At 42.8% G+C, this 24,383-nt stretch overlaps 7 protein-coding genes across 7 annotated transcripts; 3 read left to right on the forward strand and 4 right to left on the reverse strand.

Moving 5' to 3' along the window:
- Window positions 1–28: 28 nt before the first annotated feature.
- BCR41DRAFT_393359 (SCP2 sterol-binding domain-containing protein) lies at window positions 29–675 on the forward strand (the record flags this gene model as incomplete). The annotated part of the gene is made up of 3 exons (XM_022028549.1): window positions 29–86; window positions 185–334; window positions 425–675. The coding sequence occupies 3 exons, from the start codon at window positions 29–31 to the stop codon at window positions 673–675; spliced, it is 459 nt and encodes a 152-aa protein (XP_021884512.1).
- A 1,295-nt stretch (window positions 676–1,970) lies between these two features.
- Window positions 1,971–2,707, forward strand: BCR41DRAFT_347864 (hypothetical protein). Its single transcript, XM_022023177.1, has one exon. It carries the CDS (start codon window positions 2,058–2,060, stop codon window positions 2,598–2,600), a length of 543 nt encoding a protein of 180 aa, XP_021884513.1. The 5' UTR covers window positions 1,971–2,057; the 3' UTR covers window positions 2,601–2,707.
- A 213-nt stretch (window positions 2,708–2,920) lies between these two features.
- On the reverse strand, window positions 2,921–8,515 carry BCR41DRAFT_419721 (hypothetical protein; the record flags this gene model as incomplete). Its single annotated transcript, XM_022029803.1, has 4 exons — window positions 2,921–3,077; window positions 3,201–4,257; window positions 4,381–6,751; window positions 6,935–8,515. 4 exons carry the CDS (start codon window positions 8,513–8,515, stop codon window positions 2,921–2,923), a joined length of 5,166 nt encoding a protein of 1,721 aa, XP_021884514.1.
- Window positions 8,516–9,931: 1,416 nt separating this feature from the next.
- BCR41DRAFT_347865 (hypothetical protein) lies at window positions 9,932–12,000 on the forward strand. Its single transcript, XM_022023178.1, has one exon. The coding sequence runs from the start codon at window positions 10,121–10,123 to the stop codon at window positions 11,954–11,956; it is 1,836 nt and encodes a 611-aa protein (XP_021884515.1). The 5' UTR covers window positions 9,932–10,120; the 3' UTR covers window positions 11,957–12,000.
- BCR41DRAFT_347866 (5-methyltetrahydrofolate-homocysteine methyltransferase) lies at window positions 11,996–16,643 on the reverse strand. The gene is made up of 5 exons (XM_022023179.1): window positions 16,474–16,643; window positions 16,235–16,342; window positions 15,757–15,992; window positions 15,179–15,652; window positions 11,996–15,068 (listed from the first exon to the last, which is right to left on the reverse strand). The coding sequence occupies exons 1-5, from the start codon at window positions 16,487–16,489 to the stop codon at window positions 12,150–12,152; spliced, it is 3,753 nt and encodes a 1,250-aa protein (XP_021884516.1). The 5' UTR covers window positions 16,490–16,643; the 3' UTR covers window positions 11,996–12,149.
- A 2,594-nt stretch (window positions 16,644–19,237) lies between these two features.
- BCR41DRAFT_332796 (transmembrane amino acid transporter protein-domain-containing protein) lies at window positions 19,238–20,714 on the reverse strand. The gene is made up of 2 exons (XM_022021862.1): window positions 20,517–20,714; window positions 19,238–20,393 (listed from the first exon to the last, which is right to left on the reverse strand). The coding sequence occupies exons 1-2, from the start codon at window positions 20,656–20,658 to the stop codon at window positions 19,246–19,248; spliced, it is 1,290 nt and encodes a 429-aa protein (XP_021884517.1). The 5' UTR covers window positions 20,659–20,714; the 3' UTR covers window positions 19,238–19,245.
- A 525-nt stretch (window positions 20,715–21,239) lies between these two features.
- On the reverse strand, window positions 21,240–22,867 carry BCR41DRAFT_419725 (hypothetical protein). Its single transcript, XM_022029804.1, has 6 exons — window positions 22,618–22,867; window positions 22,451–22,515; window positions 22,203–22,346; window positions 21,951–22,096; window positions 21,639–21,822; window positions 21,240–21,521 (listed from the first exon to the last, which is right to left on the reverse strand). The coding sequence occupies exons 1-6, from the start codon at window positions 22,739–22,741 to the stop codon at window positions 21,354–21,356; spliced, it is 831 nt and encodes a 276-aa protein (XP_021884518.1). The 5' UTR covers window positions 22,742–22,867; the 3' UTR covers window positions 21,240–21,353.
- Between the last annotated feature and the right edge of the window lie 1,516 nt (window positions 22,868–24,383).

Here is a 24,383-nt window from a genome sequence, read left to right on the forward strand (position 1 = left end):
AATCACTATAACGATAACAAAGAAGACAATGAGAGATATTATCATAAGATCTCACCATCATTTGAAAGCAGCTCAAAGATATAGTCGTCCATTTGCAAAGAAAAAAGACTTCCATTTCATTTTTTCTTCTACTTGACTGACAACATCTTTTTCTAATTAATTATTTAATTATTTCTTCATGTAGCTCTCCAGGTCGATGGTTTCAAGTCCTCTGCTCTTCTCACTCAGATTGATGAGCATCTTAAGACCCTCTCTGATGCTGAGCGCCAGGAGCAGGTCAAGAAGGTCAAGGGCATCTTCCAGTTCAACGTCAAGAACAACGCTGGCCAAGTCGGTATGTGCATTGCTATATTTTACCCTAATTCCTATCTTCATAATATACATGAATCGTCTATTCATCCAATCCCTTTTTTCAACGTTTTAGCCACCTGGACTTTCGATTTGAAGACTGGCAACGGCTCGATGCACAAGGGAACTGTCGAGGGCAAGAAACCCGACATTGTCATCGATGTTAAGGACGAAGACTTTGTTGCCCTTGCTGAGGGTAAGGCCAACGGTCAGAAGCTCTTCATGTCTGGCAAGATCAAGGTCAAGGGTGCCATCATGATGGCTACCAAGCTCGACTCTGTCCTCAACTCCGCTAAGGAGAAGACTGGCTTCAAGGCTAACCTGTAAAAAAAAAAAAAAAAAAAATCCTAACAATAACAAGTACCTTTAGAAAACAAAATAAAATTGTAATATACTTATACACTGATCATTTCTGGACAGAAAATACTTTACAATGACTACAGAGTAAACAAAATGCTTGCCATTGTTAAAAGATAATTATGTTTGTAAATGATTGGTCATCAAAGAAAGGATCTTCTCTACATTTTTCTCAATATTAGGATCTGATCCATACGACTTTGCTGTGGCATATCCAGGATGGTTTACAACTTCAAGCGTGTTTGTTTCCATCATCGATAATCGTCCGTTCCTGCCACTTCCATTACTCTCATTAAGCCGTATTCTCGCGGATGTTTCTTCCAAAGACTATCACGCTGCGGGGAGCGCAACATTATATGGAGCAGCATTCATATCCTTCATAACTGTTCATTTCATCTTCAGCTACTAGCGATGCGCACTGTGCCGAGGATTTCAGGGATGTCTATTTAGATTGTATGGCTTGGAAATGCTCTTGATAAATGGGTGTCTTCGAGATGGTCCCTGAGAGACAGATTTTTTTGATTTTGTAAATAATAGCCTAATCTAAAAATCTGTGAAGATGAATGTGAAGCGAATGTAGAGTGATGTATCTTCCAGTTCCTCTCTCTTCCTAGTCATGCACTAGCTAATTGCTAGTATCCTCTTTTTCATCGGCCTTAGCATGCGAGCTATTACTAGGATGTACTGTATCGAGGATTCAGAAGACTACCCTCCTAGGTCCTTCAGAGCAGGAAAATCTCAACCCCTTGTATGGGAGAAGGTTACTCGCGTGTATACCAGCTCTGTTGTTGAATGTACGCCACCACTAGCCTTCATCTCTGTCTTTGGTGCTGATTTATACTAGTAATCATGAGTACCCCAAATAAAGCATGGATATCTCTAGCAACAACAAAGGCTTCGAATTGCGGACTTGTCTATCCCTATTAATGATACCCTTAAGCCTTTATCCCTGTACCCAGGTATAACTCAAGCCGCTCTTGCTCGGGTTCTGGTGGGACTTGTGTATAATTTCCATGCTGTAAAGAAATACTCTTCCATAAACGCAGCAAGGAAAAAAATCCGATGTCTGGACAGATATTCCAAAAACCGTCACCTTGTTGATGGAGTAAATTTTTCCGTTGATCGAAAGAGTCCAGTCCTCGATCATAATTTCTAAACATGAAAAGGGGATGCATTGCATTACATGCAAAGTCCTGCTCCCTTTTATCAAGCAAAGATCTTGCGTTGGGCTTGGGCTTCTCAGCAAAATCTTTTTTTTTTTTTTTTTTTTTTTTCTCTTTCACTCTCCTTTCATTATTACACACAAACTGTTTTTGAAAATAAAATATAATTACACTTTACATTATCAAACCATGTTCAAACTGCTTCTCGCGACACTCGTCGCCATCTCGGTGCTTTCTACACATGCACAGGCCCTTTGTGTCTCAAGTCCTCGTGGCTGTCCTAGAGGGTCCCGCTCACAGCTCGATCGCCAGGTCTGTGTCCAAGACGGCTATGCTTACACTCAACCTTTTCACTGTATAGAAACAAACCACCTCAACGACTTCTTTGGCCAAGACCAAGACCAAGACCAAGACCAAGACCCCAGTGCTGAAGTTAACATTAAAAGCAGAGTCATCAAAAATGCTGGTTACTGTGTCAAACGTTGTGACGAGTGCGGAGATGATACTCGATGCGATTTTGTGAAAAATGCTTGCGGCCTAGGCCCCAAGTACAATTACATCTGCACGTTCATCCCTAAACAAGGAACGTATCGAATTGTAACCAATAATAGCCACTGCGTCCGCTTCTGTGATGAGTGTCCTGCTGGAACACGCTGTGTCCAGGGCGAAGATATGTGCCGCGACCTTAGCTATCCGTCCAGCTACGGTCTTTATTGTTCTCATGATGTTTAAACATCTGTCAATAGCACTAAAAAAATAAAAATAAAAATAAAAAGGCATGTATTTGTTTTCCTTGCCCACGAACTTGAGCTGTAAGAAATGAATAAAGAAATAATGGGTGCATTCATTGATATGAAAAGATGTTTTTATATTAAAATGTTTGCAATAAATAATAACTTGGTCTTACATGGGAAAATACAGTTGTACAAAGTGATTAAAATCGTAGTGGATGGACAAGAAGTGTGATATAAAGAAATAAATACAAAACAGACCAAGAGAACATATTTCTGTTATAAGCTAAGTAAACAAATGACAAATGGCTAATGGTATCCCTAACCCCTCAGCTGCGGCAGAGCCGCAAAGATAATAATCATGATTGTCGACGAAATGATGCAGTATGCTAGCATCCAGTATGCGCGCTGGCGGTGACGGATGCGGATCGATGGCTCTAATATCTTTCTGAATCGAAAAACATGCTTGTCTTCGCAACTTTATCAGTTGCAAAAAAAAAAAAAAAAAAAGACGGAATAATTAGAATGCAATGCACTAGAAGTACCAGAGAAATAAAGCAGGTGCTTTGCCCAACGAGTCTTTTGAACAAATGATACTTACATTTTACCTACAAGTCCAAGGATAGGCGAGAACTCTTTAATTCCTGTCATAAGACATATCGACCCAGTCCAGCCTCCCAAGATTCCCACCATCCAGACCCAAGGACTACTCCACCCTCCCAATCCGAGAAGCGCTAGCGACAGCTGCACTCCTAGAACTATAAACCACAACCCGATCCCAAGCCAGATCATGCTTTGTATCTTGATTCGATTGTTGGGATGATGTCTTGTCAATATTCCCATGTTATATTGTTCCATGTGGTTCAAAAACAGAGGGTAGTAGTGATCCATCAACACCACATCCGTCACAAATCCCTTGGCGGGGCCAAACAAATGAGGCACATGGGTCCGACCTTCTTGTACCTGCTGATGAATCCGTTGTCGACATTCTAAAGGTAGATAGAATGCGACTGCTGCAGCGGAGGCTGCCACAGCAACTGGCGATGATCCTAAATCCAATCCTGGATCCAGTCCTGACAACCTTGAGCCTGTAATGCGGGAATTCATGAAGGGAGAGGATGGTTGAGGCGTCAAGGAAAGCTGTGGTGATGGATACGGCGTAGACTTCTCATTTAGAGTGTTTACAGTGCTCGCAATAGGGCCCGCAGCGCTCAAACTTGCGTTCGAATGGATCGGTTCACCCTGAAGCTGCATAACAGAATTGGCGGTTCCAGAATTTGATAGACGCATAGGACGGCTACCATTATTATGGGCAGTTACTGCTTCACTTCTTTTTGTTACTACTCCACTTGCATTTTTTTCGTCCACAGCTTCCTCTCCTGTGGCAATAGAAGGCGGCTGTAGCCAGAAACCGGGGCGTTCTGTCCGAGGCGAGGCACAAGGTGTGAATTGAATGGTACTGAGGCTAGATGAGCTCGAACCAGTCCCTCGGATGGATTTGCGTAACAATGATGGAAGATGCCATCCACCTCTCTGTGTTGTATTCGAAGATAAAGTCTCAGGTGTTCTCGTACTGGCTCGGATTCCGCGCAATTTGCCATACCAATGATAAGGCGATGGACGCTTAGTGATACTGATGGGTTGTGGTAAGGTTACAACTATAAAAAAAAAAAAAAAAAAAAAAAAAACTTAAAGCCTGATTGCAAAGTGTGATGCCTATACCAAAAGAGAAAGGGTGGACAAAAAAATCGATTGAGATACTTTTTTTTTCTTATAGATACCTTCTTTCTCAAGGTCTTTCATAGTGATACGGTCCCAGGTAGATGACAGAGACGATAAGGACGATTTATGAGAAGGCGTCATCTTTGGAAGAGCTTCAGCATCAACTCCAGCACCAGGTACGATCCCATTTCCGTGCTCTAAAGCATCTGCGTTTTCAAACGATGAGTCATACGAGGGTTGAGAGATACCGCCTTGATTATGCGTGGAGATCATATGGTTCATATTGGCAGCCAGTGATAATGGTGGTATGGATCTCTCAAGGATTACAACAGTCCCAGGTACGCCAGAAGTTACATCAGATGGCTCCGACAATCCCTTGTCATCGTTAGTAGGCACTGCAGCATCATTATTAGCAGAGGGAATCACACCATCTTCATCTCGTTTCTCTTGCTGTCCCCTATAGTTTGTACTCTCCATACCCCCATCCACATTACTGTCTCCATCGCTATCATAGTCCTCATCTTCAACATCATCATCAGCTTCATCATCATCACTATCATCACCGTCGTCATCCTCATCCTCTGACGTGTACTCATGGATAGCTACCTCCTCTACTGTAGTCGTGTTAATAGTCAGGGTCGGCAGTTCGACAACTGTGGTTTCTGTTCGCATCAGCCTTGTAAATAACGGATTCAATATGGCACTGAGCCCTGTTCCTGTCCTCTTCTTCATTTTGGGGCTCCTTGGACTTGTTGGCACAGAAGCATTTCCTGAAACATCTCCTTTTCCATCAGCTCCATTTCCCTCATCATGCTCCTTTTTCCGGTTGTCAGAACTATAGCTTTGGCTAGTGACCTCCGTATTGATCGAGGGGCCGCCACCAGGACCATTATTGACATCATGAGTTTTGTCGTCTTTATCTCCATTTACGCTACGTTGTCCGCTCTGGTACCCGTTGCCAAGGCGTGCAGAGGAACTTTTCTTGGATGAGAGACGCTTCAGTCTCCGCTCTTGCCATTTCTCGTTCCACTGTGTAATCACTTCCTCTGCATAGCCACCCCATCCTGAAGTCACCAAAATCTTCTCAAGGCTATTGTGTTCACGCTGTCCTCCTTGACCATTATGAGATTGTTTTGTTGATATTGCTAACGCTTCTTCTTCTTCTGCGGCCATGGATGCAGTCCGGAATTGAACCAAATATTTGCGATAGATCCTCATTGCTGATTCCTGTAGGTCCTCGAGCGCAATAGCTCGAAAACTGAATGCCAACGGTGCCTTGCCCTCCTGTCCTGTGGTGCCACTAAATATACTAGGAGTGTAAGCACTCTCTCCTGATCTACGAACGGGAAAAGGCGCTTGAAGCGGGCCTAGACCATTAGGAAACCTTCCAATCGCCAATAGGCGTCTATCTAGTTCAGAATGGCTTGCAAACCCAAGAGATTGCATCGAATGTCGACGTTGAAGGTCTGAAGGGCTTTCCGCACGCTGGGGGTAATGCCCATCAACGCTCAATCGTGTCGTCTGGCCCGCTTCATCGGGGACCACCAGTTGTGGTGTGTGTGATGTGTGCGGTGCCTGTGGATATTGAGAAAGGGAGAGTTGTGAGAGCGATGATTGAGCTCCGTTACTAAAATAATCATATCCTGTTCCTGTTCCTGCTCTTGTTCCTGAAGATCCTCTCCGTATATTTCGGGAGTTGGATTGACCTATGATATCAATGGATCCTCGCCCACGCATCATCATGTTATAGGCATTGGGAGCCGAAGATGAAGCAGATAAGGCTCCTCCTATGTATCCATTACTGTGGTTATATTGTTGGTAGTGACCGCTTGCCAGATCACTACCAGGTAAAGACTGATAGCGGTCAAAGGAGCCTCGTCGAACATCTTCCCGACTACTGTTATAAGAGTATAGGCCATTACGCTGCGCTCGCATTGCAAGGGCAGCGACAGCAGCATCCTGTTCTGAAATGTGAGGATCCTCCAACGATGGTCGGCTTACTTCACCTGAGATCCTCCTGCTTCTTACTCCTGCCAATATACGATTGTATGATTCGGCCGGTGATATGGGTGGGAAAAGTGCAGAAGAATCATGAGGGCCATAGCGACGAGTTTCTTGGGGGAATGAAAGATGATCGTTCCCCAAGGGCAGTTGTAAGCTAGATCGGCTAGCCGCATACATGCTGGATCTATCGATCTCTTGCCCATTAACGCCGACACCTATGCCTGTATCCCTGCCAACGCTCATAGTGGATTGGTTTGGTCCCAGAAGGTCCGGATCTGGTGTGAGCCGTCCTGGCTCCATGCCTGGCATGAGAGCCATACGCCTTCGATCCCGCGCGATTGCACGTTCCTCAAGTTGATGCTCACGTTTTTGCCTCCTCTCGGATACATCAAACGTCCTACATAACTGTTCATGAGCTGCGACATCCTATGATGGTATAAGAACATATTCTGGTCAATCTAGTTCCCTCAGATGCAGATAATATTCATCTCTATACTATATAACTGTTGTACGGTTTCCTTGTTCTCTTCCTCTTCATAGAGATCGAAAAAGTTTTTTTTTTTTTTTTTTTTTTTTTTAAAAAAAAAAGAAGCCTATTCTTGTACTTACTGCCCAAAAGTTAAGATACTCAACCGCTCGTTGCGTCCGAAGGAAAGTCTCAAAGCCATCATAACTGAGTGGATACCGCGTCCGTTTTTCAAGAACCTGACTCAAGTGAGGTAACATCCTGGCTTGTTCTGCAAGCTGCTGCTCATAGAGCTGTCGTTGTAGTCGCTGCTCCCTCTGTTGTGTTGCCTGCTGCTCTGCACGTCTCTTCCTGGCTGCTCGACGCCTTTTCTTCTTATTCGCTTTACTCTTGCCATTGCCCTTGGAGCCTGGATGCCTTTTCCCCTTGTTGCTGCTGCTACTGACGGGGTGCTGATGATTGGAAGAGCTACTTGGCAAATCATTGGTATAGTTGAGATCATTTTGAAGAAAATAATTGTTACTGCCACCAGCACTAGTTGAATAGTCGCTTTCCTGTCGGATCAGCGAGAGAGATGGCCGCCAAGTAGACGGCCGATTCCTTCTAGAATCCTGTCGCTGCTTCTGTTGTTTATCTTCATCTGACAGGCCCTGCAAAGCCCCTTTTCCCCCTATTGGACGTGAAGCAGAAGAGGAAGAATCTTGACTAGGTCTAGGAACCCCTCTGTCGGACTCATGACTTGTTCGGGAAGATTTTTTATATTCATCTGCAAAACTCAGTCTGCTCGTGGATTCACGCAGTCGCCTGAGAATCCCTATACTATTGTTGGAGTGCTTTGAGGATGTTGAACGATGACGATGACTTTTTCCTCTTCCTTCACCCTCATCATCCGAGTTATTGCCGTCCTCTGAGTACATATCCGAATCCGCATCGATGTCCTCTTCCTCGGAGCTAGTACTTCTTAGGGGTGAATCTACTCTGGGATGATGACCAGTGTCCCACGAGTCATAGTGTCCCTGATTCAGAGGCGATCCAGGGCGAGAATGGACAGTATCGTGTGAGGTGCGGGGAAAGTAGGATGGCTGAGAATGAGAATGAGAATGAGAGTTGTGCAGGTTGCTATGAAGCTGTGGAGAAGGTGATCGGGCAGGACGAGAGCCTAGCGCAATGGCCAGGCGGGAGAGACCAGGCGATGCTGACTGCGGAGGAGATTCTGGTGGATAGTTGGCATGGTACGAATCCTGTGGATTCTGGGGATATTCTTGTTCGCCTGATGTACTGATATTGATATTACTTGCTGATGAATATATTCCAGGTATATGATAGATGTTACTAAGATGATTATTGGAGGGAGAGGATGGTCTGCTTGAGGGTTTCCCTGCGGGTCCTGGTGTGGATGACCGTGAGTATGGATCTGTAGTTGCGGAGTTGTGTATAGAGGCCGATGAAAGCGAGCTGAAGTGTGTACCCAATCCGACAATCGTGGACCCAACATGGCTCGGGTTAGAGTAATATGGATGGTGTGTAATACTGGCGTGGCGGCTACGGTGATGCGGATGTTGGTGGTGTCTTGGTTTTGACGAAGATGATGTGGAAGAGCGGGTATAAGTGGAGGGGATGGCGGTAGCGACCTGAGAAGCGGATGAGTGTGGACGTGGGATCAGGGCCTCCTCTGCCGGGGTTAGGGATATCCGCGGCATGCCCTGGAAGGCAACATTGTCCATTTTTTTTGTTGTGTTGAAGCGAAGTTCAGCAGAGAAGGGGGGTGTGAAGTAAGAAAGAAAAAAGTGCCATTGCTCATTAGCAATAAAAGATATTGGAAATCAATAAAAAAACTTGATGTTGCTTTATATTCAGCAACTAGGATAAAATAGGATCATATGAAAGCAGACGGTGTGTTATGAATGTTGTCGGGGTAAGGCGTGGGGGATTTTGAATCTCATTTGGCAGAAGAGAGAAAAGAATGAGGACAATGGCAATTGTCAATGAGAAACAGAGTAAAGCAAGAAAGTTTCAGGTACAGCTCACAAAAGGAGGTTAGTGTGTATTATGAATTTTCTAAAAAATAAAAAGAAAGAGAAAAGGAAGATGGAGGAAGGACCGATTGAGATAACAAGGAAATAGGAAAACCAACAACAGAGCAGCGTTGTACAATGGTAAAGAGTGCGAATGGTGGCGCCACATTCATCTTCAAGCTGCGGATTGAGAGTGCATAGCCAGTCTATATTTTCTTTTCTTGTAGCTGAAAGGAAAATAGAGAAAAGTAGGAGATGGTAGATGGCGGTGTCAGATGAGTGCGAGCATTGATAGGGATTGGAAAGCAGTAAGCATACAGGAAGGTAAAGTAAGCAGAGCAATGATGCATATATATCAAGCATTGCTATATAATCAATCCTCTCTCTTGTCTCTCTCTGCCCCTTTTCAATCTTGTCTTGCTTGTCAGTGTCAAAATGAATTTACTCTGCTGAGAGCCCACTTGGTTTCTCAAAGAAAAAGAAAAACCCCATCTATTTGGCGGCAAATTTGTCTGCATAGTTTGCATGCTCCACAGTATCGCGCGAAATAAATGAACTACAGATTTCAAACATTACATGGTTGCAAAGTAGCAAAGTGTCTTCTCTTTTCCTCTTTCTCTTTGAACTTGCCCATCACATGTGGACGCGTCCTTTTCAAAATTACACGGTTACACAGTTCCTGTTTAAATTGAATAAAATAAATAAAATAAAATAAAATAAAATAAAATAAAATAAGCTTATTCACCACACTGCGATGGATGAAAATGCTATTTCGTTATTCGTAGAAACGGTGTTCTTCAGCATCAGCAACATGATCATGCTACAAAGGTCGTTGAAATAGGTAGGAAAAAGAAAAGTTTAAACAGCTTTAAAGATGCTGTTGATCTCAGTCAATGAGTTTGTGCCGTATACCGATTAAGAAAGAGGAATCCGTCGATGCAAATGACCGATTCTCTTTTAACAGAACCACAGGAGCCGGTATCGATTTATTGACCCCGCAATCCTCTTATTTTGCGCAGTCAAAAAGAGCAAAAAAAAGGGGTGTGCAAAGAGCGGCCTTTTAGCCAACCGACTCTCCGTTTTGTTAAAAAGCAATACGCTGTCAAAAACACATGTAAACAGTTCTTTATCTTTTGTCTTCATTCTCTTCATTGTCTTCATTGTTTTCAGTCTTCAGTCTCCATTGTCTTCTTGATCAACTTGATTGCTCCGGTACCTACTTCTTGTTCACATTTACCCTCTTACTAATTGTACATATTCCATCCACTCACAGCATAAAAAAAAAGTCATTCATTCATAATCAACTTCATCATCATGACCTCTCCCATTCTCCTTCCAGAGATGTTACTTTACTTGGCCCCACTGGTGGCATTACAAGATCGTCTTGCATGTGCCCGTGTATGTCGTCAATGGTATGCGTCCTTCATGCCCTTTATCTGGTCCTCCTTCACTGTTCCAGAAAACTGGGCATCATGTCCTTCTCCATTTTCCTCCTCACCCTCTTCATCATCATCATTATCGTTATCACCCACTTCTTCTTTCCCATGCCTCGAAACCCTAAAAAAGAATGCCCATTATATCCGATCTCTCACTCTCAAGGCCACTCTGGGTCTTGAACCGTTTCTCAGAAACTGTACTTCCCTCAAGATGCTTTTTATACATGGTGAGCATATCATGGATCCTCGTCCGGACACTTGGGACCAACTCATTGATCTGATTCGACACAATCCTGGGATTGAATGGATCTTTTTCGGATTTAACCTTACCAGTGCTCCCTCAGCTCAATTCCTCCGAGCCTTACCAGAAGCATGCCCTAATCTGAAGAGATACGAATCCAGTCGAGCTAAATATGATAATTTTGATCAAGTTGAAGCCCTGATCCGAGTCTTCAGTCGACTCCAGATCGCTTCCTCTCGCTTTGAAACCTTTGTTAACATTCAGGATCTTAAGCGATGGTCCTTTCCAGATCTCATAGAAATCTGCCTAAAGGACATGAGAGGCTTCAGTCCACAATCGCAGGTGGAATTGATCAGTCAGTGCCCTAACTTGCAGCATCTGAAATGGACCATGTATCGAGATCAATTCTTTCCTGTGAAAGAGTTTTGTGAAAAAGTCCCTGCTGCATGTCCACACCTGACCATGTTGCAGATGGATGGTTGTGGGTTACGGGATCCGGACGAAATCGGCCAAATGTTGGATTCATTGGCTCCTCCCATTAGAGGACTCGAGCTCTTTTCAGTCTGTGGAACGAGCATCAGTAGACCAACTTTCCAGTCCTTGAGCCTTCATTTCAAAACGTTGAAGTCCTTGGATATTTCATATTGTAGTCAAGTCGAGAGTTGGATGGCTCAAAAGATCCTTGAAGAATCCCCTCAGCTCACACGGCTGTTGTGCCCATCCCTCAAGATGTGGGATATTGTTCATGGCAAGGATTGGGCCGCAAAAGGGATGCAGCATTTGGAGGTCAACATCTTACAATCATCACCAGGAAATTCATCCTTAGAGGAACAATGGACCACATTTAGACAGCTCTCCAAGTTAACTCAACTGGAATCCCTGAGCATAGGGTCGCTTTCATGGACTCTTCGTGAAGGCTTACTATTCCAAATGGATTCTGGGGTGGATCAACTTCGGACCTTGATCAATTTGGAGTATTTGAACCTAGGCAAGTCCTATCAACGGATGGTTTTAGATGATGTTATCTGGATGGGCACTCATCTCGAGAAACTGAAGAAAATTGAGGGTATTTTCCACCGGGACTGGGATAAACATCTAGAGATGGCAACCAAGTTCAAGGAGTTTGGAGTGGAGGTTCTAGATCAAGAGTTGCCACCAGACTATTATTTTGATAATGATTCGATCTATACAGATGGCTCAGAGAGTATGGAGGAGTATGAGGAGGAGTTGGAAGGTGATGATGAAGATGGATATGGTGACTTTGAGGAGGGGGATTATGAAGATGCACAGGAGCAGAACAATAGCGCAGTAGAGGAGGATCAGGAGCATGAGGGAGAACACAATTCCATCAAATCTGACCAAATAATCGAAGGCGAACCGGGACTCATTTGCATACATGTAGGGGATGGGATGATAGAGATTGCCACTGACAATATCATCCAGACTCAAAGAGCACATGAAGAGCACAACTAAAAGTGTCCTTTCTCAGGATGAAGACCTTTTATTTTGAATGCAACAGTAAAGGACTTCTCTAGTCTGTTTGTATATATAATTTTTTTTTTCTTTTTTTTATGTAGATGTTCGTAAGTTGTATGTTATGTGTATGTACTACTGTCAATCACTACTCTTTTCCCCCCTAATTCTCTATTGCTTGCTATTCAAATGTCTATTCGTTATCGTATGCTAGAATGGAGCCCAACCATGTCTCGATCTCACGTTTTTGCATATTCTTGCGTGCTGCGTAATCAGTCACTTGGTCCTCTTGGATCTTGCCCACTGCAAAGTACTGTCCACGTCCAAAGACAATGGCTGAAACAGACGCACCTGGATCCATAGCCAAGGACTCGGTCAGATTAATGCCTGTCTGTGTTCCAATATTACCCAACTCCCACATAGTCAATTTCTCAGTATGATCTGGTTGAGATGGATAACCGGGTGCGGGACGAATACCCTGGTACTTGATCGACAGCATATCAGTTACATCCATGGCTTCATTTGGTGCATAGCCCCAATGTTCCCGACGAATATCCTCGTGGAGCTTCTCTGCAAATGCCTCTGCAAGACGATCAGCCAGAGACTTGGCCATAATCGATCCATAGTCATCATGGCTGGCTTTGAACTCCTCACACAGCTCATCACATCCAAACCCGGCCGAGACTGCAAACATGCCTAAATAGTCCGCAATACCACTCTCTTTGGGAGCCACAAAGTCGGACAGACACATGTACTTCTCAGTAGATTCCTTCTCCTTTTCGGCTTGTTGACGGAGGCCATAGAACTTCGCCACCACCTTGGAACGTGTCTCATCCTCATAAATCTCAATATCATCCCCAACACTATTAGCAGGATAAAAGCCTACGATGCCTGTTGCTTGGAGTTGCTTCTTTTCAATCATAATCTTCATCATCGCCAAGGCTTCCTCATGCAACTTCTTGGCCTCTGCACCGACAGTTTCGTCATTAAAGATCTTGGGATATCCACGGTTAGGATATTTGCCACGTAGCTGCCAGACCTGGAAGAATGGGTTCCAGTCAATGTGGCTGGTCACCGTGTTGAGATCAATGTCCTTGAATACCTTTGTGCCCAGGAACGAGGGCTTCACAATCTTTTCCCGCGCCCAGTCCAGAACCATTTTCTGCTCTCTTGCAGCTGCCAAACTGAGGTACCGACGATCCTTGAGACCTTCATAGTGGTCCTCACGAATCTCTTCATATTCCTCGTTGATGTCTTCAATAAAGTCCTCTCTGACCTTCTCATCCAACAAACTCGAGACAACAACCACACTCTTGGAAGCATCCAAGACATGAATAGCAGGCTGGGTATAGCGAGGCGCGACCTTGACAGCTGTGTGGGTCTTGGAGGTGGTAGCACCACCGATCAAGATAGGAACCTTCAGCCCTGCGCGCTCAGCCTCCTTGGCTACGTGGATCATCTCATCTAATGAAGGAGTGATCAGTCCCGAGAGTCCAATAACATCAACTTTTTCATCAATGGCTGTCTGGATAATCTTCTCGCACGGTGTCATCACTCCAAGGTCAATGACCCTGTAATTGTTGCAACCCAACACGACCGCCACAATATTTTTGCCAATGTCGTGTACATCCCCTTTGACCGTCGCCATCAGAACCGTGCCTGAATACCAATTATCATCATCTGCTAGCCCCTTCTCCTTAATGTTCCTGAGGCGTTCCTCCTCCATAAATGGAATCAAATGAGCCACAGCAGTCTTCATCACACGTGCTGATTTGATGACTTGAGGCAAGAACATCTTGCCAGCACCAAATAGATCACCCACAATGCTCATACCGTTCATCAAAGGTCCTTCAATAACATTCAGTGGACGGGGATACTTCACTGTGTCCTTGCGAGCCTCCTCTGTATCCTCGACAATATATTTGACAATGCCCTTGATCAAAGCATGCGCCAAACGGTCCGCAACAGGCCGGCTTCTCCACTCCTCAGTCTCGGCCTCCTTTTTGGCGCCTTTGGCATTGGCTTGCGCATAGGCGAGCAACTTGTCTGTCACCTCCGGATCCTTGTTCCAGACCGCATCCTCGCATAGCTTGAGCAAATCCTTAGGAATCTCGTCATAAACTGTCAAGAATCCGGCATTGACAATACCCATATCCATGCCAACTTTAATGGCATGATACAAGAACACACTGTGCATTGCCTCGCGAATCACATCCATACCACGGAACGAGAATGACAAGTTAGAGACACCTCCACTGATCTTGGCTCCGGGCAAATTGGCCTTGATCAATTTGATGGATTCAATGAACTCGACTCCATAATTGTTGTGTTCCTCCATTCCTGTACAGATCGTCAGGATATTGGGATCAAAAATAATGTCATTTGGATTAAATCCAACTTGATCCACCAAAATGTGATAGGAACGAGCACAGATCTCAAATTTACGAGAACAGGTATCTGCCTGGCCAGTTTCATCAAAAGCCATTACAACAACTGCAGCACCAAATCGACGGACCACCCTCGCTTGGCGAATAAATTCTTCTTCACCAGCCTTGAGTGAAATACTGTTGACGATACATTTGCCTTGAGCGCATTTCAAGCCAGCTTCAATCACTGCAAAGTTGGAAGAGTCAATCATCAATGGGACTTTGCTCACATCTGGGTCACTGCTCAACAAGTTCAAAAATCGAGTCATGGCTGCCACACCATCCAACATGCCCTCATCAAAATTGACGTCCACGATTTGAGCTCCATTTTCAACCTGAGCACGGGCAATGGCTAAACATTCATCATATTCTCCCTTGAGTACATGGCGCGCAAACTTGCGCGATCCTGCTACGTTGCAACGCTCTCCGATGTTGATAAAGTTAGAGGATTGATCGACTTTCAAGGGCTCTAAGCCAGACAACAACATGCTGCTGATCGTGGGTTCATTTTCAAACTTGCGTGGTGGATAGGACTTGCAGGCCTCAGCGATGGCTCGGATGTGGTCTGGTGTGGTACCACAGCATCCTCCAATAATCGATACCAATCCTTCTTTTGCAAATACTTCCACCTGTTTGGCCATATCTGATGGTGATTCATCATATTCTCCGAATGCATTAGGCAAACCCTGTTAAAAAATAAATAAATAAATAAAATGATGGCAAAAAGAGGTATAAGAATACGATTTTCAAGTGGGGGATATCGATTATAGAAGGCAATGAAGGGTATGAAACGTACTGCGTTAGGATAGCAAATGACATGTGTCTTGGCAGCCTGTCCAATATTATAAATAAAGGGTCTCATTTGATCAGCACCCAAAGCACAGTTGAGTCCGATTGCGAAAGGATCCGAATGTTTCATTGAGATCACAAAGGCTTCGCCAGTCTGACCACTGAGTGTACGTCCGGACATGTCGACAATTGTTCCAGAGATGAACACTGGAGTCCTGCGGTAGCCCTCCGAGAAGCAAAGATCGATTGCATATAACGCGGCTTTGGCATTAAGGGTATCAAAAATAGTTTCTACCAGAAGGATATCGGCCCCACCATCCAACAGACCCTTCGTCTGCTCTGTATAGGCTTCGACCAACTCATCAAAGGTGACGTTTCTGAAGGCTGGGTTTTCGACTGAGGGAGAAATCGAACATGTCCTGTTTGTCGGTCCGAGCGCTCCACAGACAAAACGTGGACGATCTGGTGTTTGCGCAGTCATCTATTGTTTTTTAAAAGACAAATACCCTGTTACTTAGTTAATCATTTCAGTGTATTATTGACGATTAAAAAAAATAAAAATAAAATAAAAATAAAAAGGGTAACCTTTTCACATGCTCTCCTAGCAACTTCAGCCGCGACTTTATTCATGCGATAGGCTTCTTTTTCAAGTCCATAGTCCAGTTGGGCAATTGAGGTGGATGAAAATGTATTCGTCTCGACCATGTCTGCTCCTGCGTCCAGATACTGCCAGTGAATTTTCTCAATTGCATCCGGTTGCGTGAAGACCAACATATCGTTGTTACCCTTTAGATCCTTTGGATGGTCCTTGTATTCCTCACCTATTAGTTACATGAATTGAATAATAGTCATGAGAAATGAGTTGGAACAAACAAGTAGTTCTGATCCATAATATAAATTGATACGATTAGATCTGACTAGAGGAGGAAAAAGAAGTTCGGAGTTGGAAAAAAGAAAAAAAGAAAAAAAGAAAAAAAAAAAGACAAGCTCTTCTGTTTGTCTCCTGGTTGCTTCTAATTTCCTTCATAAGGAGAGAGCAAGTCAGAAAAGAAAAGTATCTAACCTCGAAAGTCAGCCTCGGTGAGACGTAGACGTTGGATCATAGTTCCCATGGCACCATCAATGAACATGATACGCTCCTTGAGCGTCTTTTCTAGGTATGCCTGGACATCTAAAGCAAATTTAAAGCGAGCAATGTTGTATTAATTGGCATTAGTTGGTTGACTTTTCAAATAAAAGGGTGAGCACAGACTTTGAGCTGAAAGAGCTGGGAGAGTGTGTTGTGGATACTAAAGTCCATACCAGAGGGTCGAGTCATGCTATTGACCTGTGTATGAATGCAGAAATGAGAAAACAAAAAAGGGGACGAAAAGAATGAATCGGATGGGAAATGAGTCCAGAGGAGTGAAGGAAGTAAAGAGAAAGAGAAAGAGAAAAAGAAAATGAGTCAGGGAAAAGGGGACAAAATTGGTTGGGGACTGGAAGGAAACACACACACACGCGCCAGATCACTTTACTTTATTCACAACAATGTGGTCTAAGAGTGTAACAATCCTCTTCTCTTTCTTCCTTCTCTCTCCTCTCTCAACTCTCTCAAATGGCCTTTTGATTCTTTCTTCACTGATTGGCTGCCTTAATTCTTACACTCGATAGCTTTGTTCTTCATTCTCCCCTGTACAATACTGCTTGCAGATCTCCACCTGGCATCTGCACCAGATAGGTTGTATATATAATTTGTATTCACCCCAGGAAAAAAAAGATTGCAAAGTCTAAGCACGTGCCGATCATCTGTGTCACACGAAACCCGATTTCTGTGACCATTTCTCACACAAGCTGGTGCCTCAAACGAGATTTACGCGGCAAACTCTCATTTTGTCTTTACATGTGCATGTTGCATGTTCGGAATAAAAGCAATATAAGCAATAATAGGTTTTCAATCCTACACGTTTTTTTTTTTTTTTTTTTTTTTTTTTTTTTGGATATTTGAGAGGAGCATTTGCCAAATGTGCAGACATTTGAAATAAACCAGCGTATTTCGAATGGGTATTTCAAAATGCGTTTAGATGTATTCGCTTGACTGTCTTTAATGAGAACGGACACATTTACAGTTTTTGGCCAATGCCCAAGTTTCTTTATTTTTATTGTTTTTTACTGAAGTGGAGGGATTCCTTTGATACAATTGTACTTGAGCGTACGAGGACAAATGGCAGGATCATATTCACACGAGGTAGCTGCACGGCAATTGTCGCATGATCTGACGCAGTATGCCTGGCTCACACTAATAAGCGCAGCAATAATCGCAGTAACAATCAAAATCTTGTGCATGATGGAGGCAAGAACGCGAAAGTATAGATCAGCTATGAAATAGGAACAAAAAAAAAAAAAAAAAAAAGAAAAAGAAAAACAATGGTTAATAGGTTTGTGAGGGAAGGGGAGGGGAGGAAAAGAGAGAGAAACCATTGGATAAACTTACTAATGAGAATAAAGATCAAGGTGATAGTAAAGGAAAAGGAAAAAAAAAAAAAATTCATAGCCTTCTTTATTATATACATTTTTTTTTTTTTTTTTTTTTTTAATTACGCCTTCATAGACAGCATGCTTGTGCTGCGTGTTCTTTTCAGGCTCCAAGCCTTGGTAAGAGAAGAGCCGTGGGAACAGAGGACAAGGGTGGCCAAGGCCCATAGGATCATAAGATAAATGTTCTCTAAACAAGCTTTTTGATTTGTCAATGTTATGCAATGTAAACAGATGTCCCCAGACGCCTGTTTTTTTTTTTTTTTTTTTTTTTTGAACAGAGAGCTTTTTCTTATGAGCAGGCGCACAGCGAGTGATTGGATACAAACGACGCGTCGTGCAGATGAGTTGATTTGTTTATCAACAAGTAGCTCGCATGCATGGTCATGTCCTGTGAAAATGCGATTATTTTTTTATACATATCCAAGATCGATCAAAGTCGACCTACACAAACATCTCGCATACTCATTTAGATGCACCCAAAGTACATAGTGCGCTTGCGTGCTGGAATAAAATGCATGGTTGGCAGCCCTGAAACGGCAGGAGAAGGAGAGCTCGAGTAGAAAAAAAAGTTGAGGGAAGTACGGCTTTGTGGAATTTATTTATGTGGTTGCTATTAAAAGCTTGATTAGCATAGATTGTGCTGAAAGGTGAGGTTGAATGTCGATTCAAATGTTCACTTCATGTCACATCTATAAATGCTGATCTAGGCATCTGGGGCCTAGATCGCCTTCCTGATGAAAGTGCGTATTTATTGCTGCTCTGTTTCCTTCCTCAGATCAACGAACACGTACCCATGTGTTTCCTATCGCCATAGAGGCATTTGGGCAAATTTTATCTCAAACCCGATTGATTGGTGAAGCACCAACCAAAAGAATGAATGTTTATCTTCACGCATTTCTATCTCGGAAGACAAAAACAATAAAGTAAGGCATATGTGAGGATGAATGTAGCGCATACTTGTAGCACAAGAATGACCATGTTACGCCCAATCGGCCAACTTGGGGAAAAAGCTACACGCGCTTTAATTGTTTTTTTACTTGATTTTATTTAGCTTGTGCGAGTCAAGCTTACATATCCACAGTTTCCTATCGGGACAATCCTTTGATGTAGATAATAGGATGACCCTTATAGTGGATGATAACGGCTTTAATCACAATGGTACCCACGAGGGCAACCTATGCGCATTTGAAGCAAAATGCTTGTGCGCTTGATAAGATGATAGTTGTAAAGTATTTGAGTATATAAATAAATAGATGAAGAAAAAAAAAAAGTAGCTTATTGTTAGAAAACTGGTGTGGCATGCGCTATTCTCTTTTTCTCTTTTTATTCCAATGCAATCCCTTGCATTCAGTCCTTTCGGCATACCCACCTCGATTTATTTTGTGTTGTTTATTGCCCAATAAGATCCTGCTGATTTATATGTAGTTGCTTTGATATACATTCTACAATGATGCGTCTCTATCATGTTCTTTCTTACTACTGTTTAATTTGGAAGGGGTAGATCTTATTTTATTTTTATTTTTTATTTTTTATTTTTTTTTTTTGAGCTAGGAAATCTCAGTTACCGTTGTCATTCTCAAAATCATCTCTGAGCGCTTTAATAGCTTCGATAGATCCAATAATGGCGCTGAGAACACCAGTTATGACAATAGCGGCACACCAAGCCAGTTCATACCGCCTCATGTGTCTCCATCCAATCAACTTGAAATAAAAAACAATCGGTAATACATAAATCATGGAGCAATTGGCTAGAGCCCCCAGAAGGGACAAAAAGTCTCCGAAATAAGGGACAGTGCATGCGGTGATCCCACAGAATGCAATAAGAAGGACGCGAATAATCGTCCGGTAGAGATACTCCATAGCGTTTCCGTGATGAGCGAGCTTGATATTGGCTATGCGCTCTAGTTCTAGAGAAACGGATATCAATGGAATGGGCGCAGCAAATAGGACATGGAGGACAATGACAGTAGCCCCGATCTTGGTGAAAACATCCTTAGGCAAGTTATCAAGGATAGGAGATTTCAAACGGTCGCCATAGGCGATGTAGCCGGGAATGGCGGTAGCAAGATACAGAATGGAGCATGTGGCTAAAGCGGCAGTCACAACACGATTCCAATCTTTGGGCCGCCGCATTGACCCCTCGACATGTGTAAAGACAATGTTACCGCCGTAGCAAACGGACATCGAGGCAAACATAGCGGGGAGGTTTTTAAATATGATGAGATGGTGCTCAACATTTTCGTATTCTGGGTTGTCAAAGTCAAGGATGGATCCACGGACAACGATAATGACTAGAACTACTGTTGCTAGTGAGCCCAAGATGGAAACGTACACGACCTCCTTCAGTGTTTTCAAGAACACAAACTGAGCTCCCACAAAGATTGCGCAGAACCAAATCCAGGTCTGGGGATCTAGTTCCACGCCAGTGATTAAACTCATTTCTGTTCCTGCGAGAATCAAGTACATGACAGGGGCACCTATTGCCAAGGTTCCATAAAAGAACCAGACAGCGATCAAACCCGGTCGCCCAAATGCATGGTAGCCCACCTCTTGAAACGAAGAGAGGCGGTATGTCCCGTTGTAATAAAGACACTTGATCAGCAGTATACTGGTGTAGATGGACATAGCCAAAGAAAGTATCAGGATACCAACACCGACCCATCCACCCATCCGGAGAGCATACGGTAGTCCTAAAGTTCCACTACCTTTTTTTATTTTTCATTTTATTCGTTATATATTATTTTTGTTAATGGGGCATAACGAACATGAAAATATCTTGAGTGAATGACCATATTGAACAAAAAAGAGAATGGCTGGAATAGAGTTACCTGCAACGATACAAAGAACATTGACGTATGCTGTAAAGTTGGAGCCCTGTGTTGGTCTCTCAGCTAAGAGGTCTTGGTTAATGGCATGATTTGCTTGACTACGAGTGTTATTGGTCAAGAGTGGGGAATACTCGGCAGTCATTTTGATGATACTGAGACCTTGAAGGAAAGAGATGTTGAAAAAAATTCCAACTCTTCTTTTCCACAATAGATAATCATATAGAATTTTACTTCGCCAACTTCCCCCTTTTTTATAATTAGCCCCTCTCAGTGCTCGCTTTTGGGACCGCTTTTTGGGACCGCTTCTGGGTGCACGTACACAGTTAAGGGGGCTACTCAGTAGTTTCGTGTATCAAAGAAAAAAAGCAAAAGCATCGTCCTCAGCTCTGCAAATGGGGTCTTGAAAAAAGTGAATTTGTAGCTTGTTCAATTATCCATACTCCACCACATCATATCACTGGGACCAAACTCGAGATTTTAGAAGGGGTCAACATTTTTTTCTTCAAAAAATATTTCAAAGTCGTACAAACGGCGGGGAAATGGCCTTTTTTTTTTTTTTTTTTTTTTTTTTTCTTCCAAGTCGAAATATGCCACAAGAAATTGACCCCCCCTAAAATCTCAAGTTTGGTCCCAGCCTGTCAGTGAGCGTTAATGTAATGCACATAAGCCATACAGACTGGTGACGAGCCTAAGTTTATGTTTGGCGAAGTCGAATTGTGATGAGAAACAGATTGCTTACTGGCCTCACTCGTAGCCTCAAGTCATATACTTTATTTTATTTCTTGACAAGGAGAGTTTAAAGCATCTTTGGCCTCAATATCTTTATCTAAGTTTATGTTACAGATTTTCGATCCATTTGGTGCTAACAGATTTGGTCGAAGAAGATGCGGCATTGTATGTCGCAATCAGACGCTCTGTTGCTAACAAATCAATTGCTTTCAAATCTTCCTGAGATGTAGCTGTGGAATCTTTTGACGGTGATAATTTAAGTAAATGAGATGTGCACTAATATTTTGGAAATTACAACGATTTAGTGTTTCATATTGGAGAGCAACATAACATGAAATTCCAGTTCAGGAAAGATAAAAAAATAAAAAATAAAAAAAAGAAATGGTTCTTTACCAATTTAATGCCATAAAGACCGCGTACATGGTCCTTGCACAGCTCCACAACGCGACAGAATTGCTTCAACGCCAAACCAATACTCTGCTGCGAGTATAAAATCTCTGCATATTTGAGGTGAAAGATATGGTTCTGAGGTTGAAGCATGATCACCTCCTCCATGCAGAATGCAGCTTGTGAATACCTATTTGATAATTCAGGAGCGTTGTTTGTGTTAATTTCGACAGTTGCGCGTGCGCTGTATTTCATCCTCTTTGCTCTGAAAATAAGAGAGAGTGAACGGAAGAGGAAGGAGAGGAATAAAAGCCTTACATGAGTTGTTCCAGATAAAGATCAGCCAGCTGAAGCCATCCCTCAAAATCAGTATAATTAATATCCAAGTATTTGACCAAAGCACTAATGGCATCTGATGGTAAACCCATTGCACGAAGCAGCATGACCTGGCGTTTTGCAGCAAGCTGATAAAGGGAAAGGAAAGAAAAAGCGAAAATGAAATGAACGTGTCAACAGCATTTTTTTTTCTTTTCCTATTCTGTAAAGAGAAAAATAAACTAGATGCCTTACAATATTCGTTTCATCCTCCTGAAGAATGGCTTTATAGATCTCCCCTGCTTGAATTAGTTCGCCTTCAGCCTCCAGCTTCATTCCATGTAAGCGACGCACACGAGCTGATCCTGGAAACTTTTGTTCAAGAGCTTGGATGCACCTCTACACAATGAAAATCAAAAGATAAAAGTCAGAATGATACTCTTTCTGCGAGGCCCTTATAGGAAGATAGCGAAGGTTGTATTACAGGCTCTTCATAAACTTACTTGAGCAAGTGCATCATCACCAACATCTAATGCCGCGATAGCAACCTGCTCATAAACCAGCCACGCTTAGCAACCCAATTTCCAAAAAAAAAAAAAAATCGTTAAAATATGCTTATTAGCCTTCGTTTTTATTGATTTCCTTGAGTCCTTTCTTTTTATTTTTGTACCATCTGCATCCAGCTTTTTGACAGCTCCATTCTCCACCAAAGGTTTTCCTAGTCTGACAACTACATCTGGTTTGCGCTCTGCAGATGCACGCAGATCCTGAAGCACTTTTGCGGCGTTGACCATCTGTTATAAATCCCTGAATCCTGTAGCTGTTATAAATGGAATTGGCGCAAGGTTGTATGGAGGCTCCTGGTCGAAGTCAAGTAGATGATGGGTTTGAAACACTGCTTGGAGGTCCAGAAAAAAAAAAAGAATGCAGGACTGCTTTCTTCACACGTTTTTTTCTACACGCAACGATTAAATTCTCACGAAAAGAAGAGATTTCTCTTTCACTCTTGTTCTCCACCTTATTTAATAGCTTCTTTCTTCACATCTGATCTCAACCTCGCTTGACCGCTTCTCTCTCCTCTTATTCACCCTTGCTTTTCTTACCATAAGCTCCCTATAATGATTCCTCATGGCATCCAGTTACCGTCCAGTATGTCAGAGCAGAGGGAATTCGTCAAACAGACCATTTAGGACTGGAAATTGGTGTACCAAAAATATTTCAAATCAACTAGACCATGGTTAAGGATTTCTTGCGTGCTAACGGATGCTTTGGTCGAAAAATTAGCCATGAACTTCATCAAAGCTACGACGTCTCAATTAGTAGCGTCAATTACTGACTGGACTTTTATCAGCAACGATATTTTGATGGAACTTACTAATATTGTCAAATTAAACAAGAATTTTCAGTCGGCGCCTGTGCGCGCATCAGCACAGAAAGAGCTTCCCAAGCAGGCCATAAAGGACTGTAGATTGATAGTGTATCAAAGGGACTTCAAGCCAGTTAAGCCATGCTTAAGGGTTTCTTGCGTGATAACGCATGGCTTGATCGATAGATTGGCCGAAAACTTTGTCGAAGTTACGACGTCCGAATCGGTAACGTCAATTACTGACTGGACTTTTATCAGTGACGATATTTTAACGAAGCTCAATAATATTCTTATCAAATTAAATAAAGATATTGATGATGAATGCCATTCAATAATGCAGCTGCAGCCCGATCAAAATGGAAGGTCCATGGCAGGATTAGGGTTCACATTCAAAAGTATGACCTCCAGTATACCCTAGCCCCCAATAGCAGTCGACACTCATCAGTTTCTATGGATGTCGATATCGGAAGAATAATGGCTCATTTTAAGAATTAAATATCCTTGTTTGCTTGGTGTCAATGTTCCGATTGTTAAAAGATTTGTTCAGCGAGGGCTTCGAAAACTGTGAACAGGATGTTTCCAAGGCTTTGCTGAATACATTTCCACATACGCAAGAGTAATGAGGATATGACAGTTGTTCTCGTGAATCTTGCAGCAGAGGGTGAGCAGACGGAAGTATATGTTACCTCTTGCTTCTCTGAAATCATGCAAACGAATGAATGCAATAGCCCAGACTTAAACGTAGATATCGTGTGGTGGATTCAATGCTTCAGACCTGGGTGAAGTGTCCACGAAGCGGTACAAGAATCCCATCGCGGACTGATCTAGTATTTTCCAACATGTCGAGTTCAAACAAGCGTGACTACTGTTATTATTGTATGAATATATTTGTGTATGGGTTTATAAAGCTTCCGTCAATTGAACCAAAACGTACTGCAGAGATTGTGTGCCCATCAATCAAATCAATGACATGGACCTTTTTTCTTTCTTTCCAGAAATAACAAATACGTTTATTTTGTTTTTTTTTTGTAAGGAAAGTATGTGATTCAAATATCAATTTGGGTCTTGAA

Source organism: Lobosporangium transversale, assembly GCF_002105155.1.
Source record: "Lobosporangium transversale strain NRRL 3116 chromosome Unknown BCR41scaffold_6, whole genome shotgun sequence".
Lineage (NCBI taxonomy): Eukaryota > Fungi > Mortierellomycota > Mortierellomycetes > Mortierellales > Mortierellaceae > Lobosporangium > Lobosporangium transversale.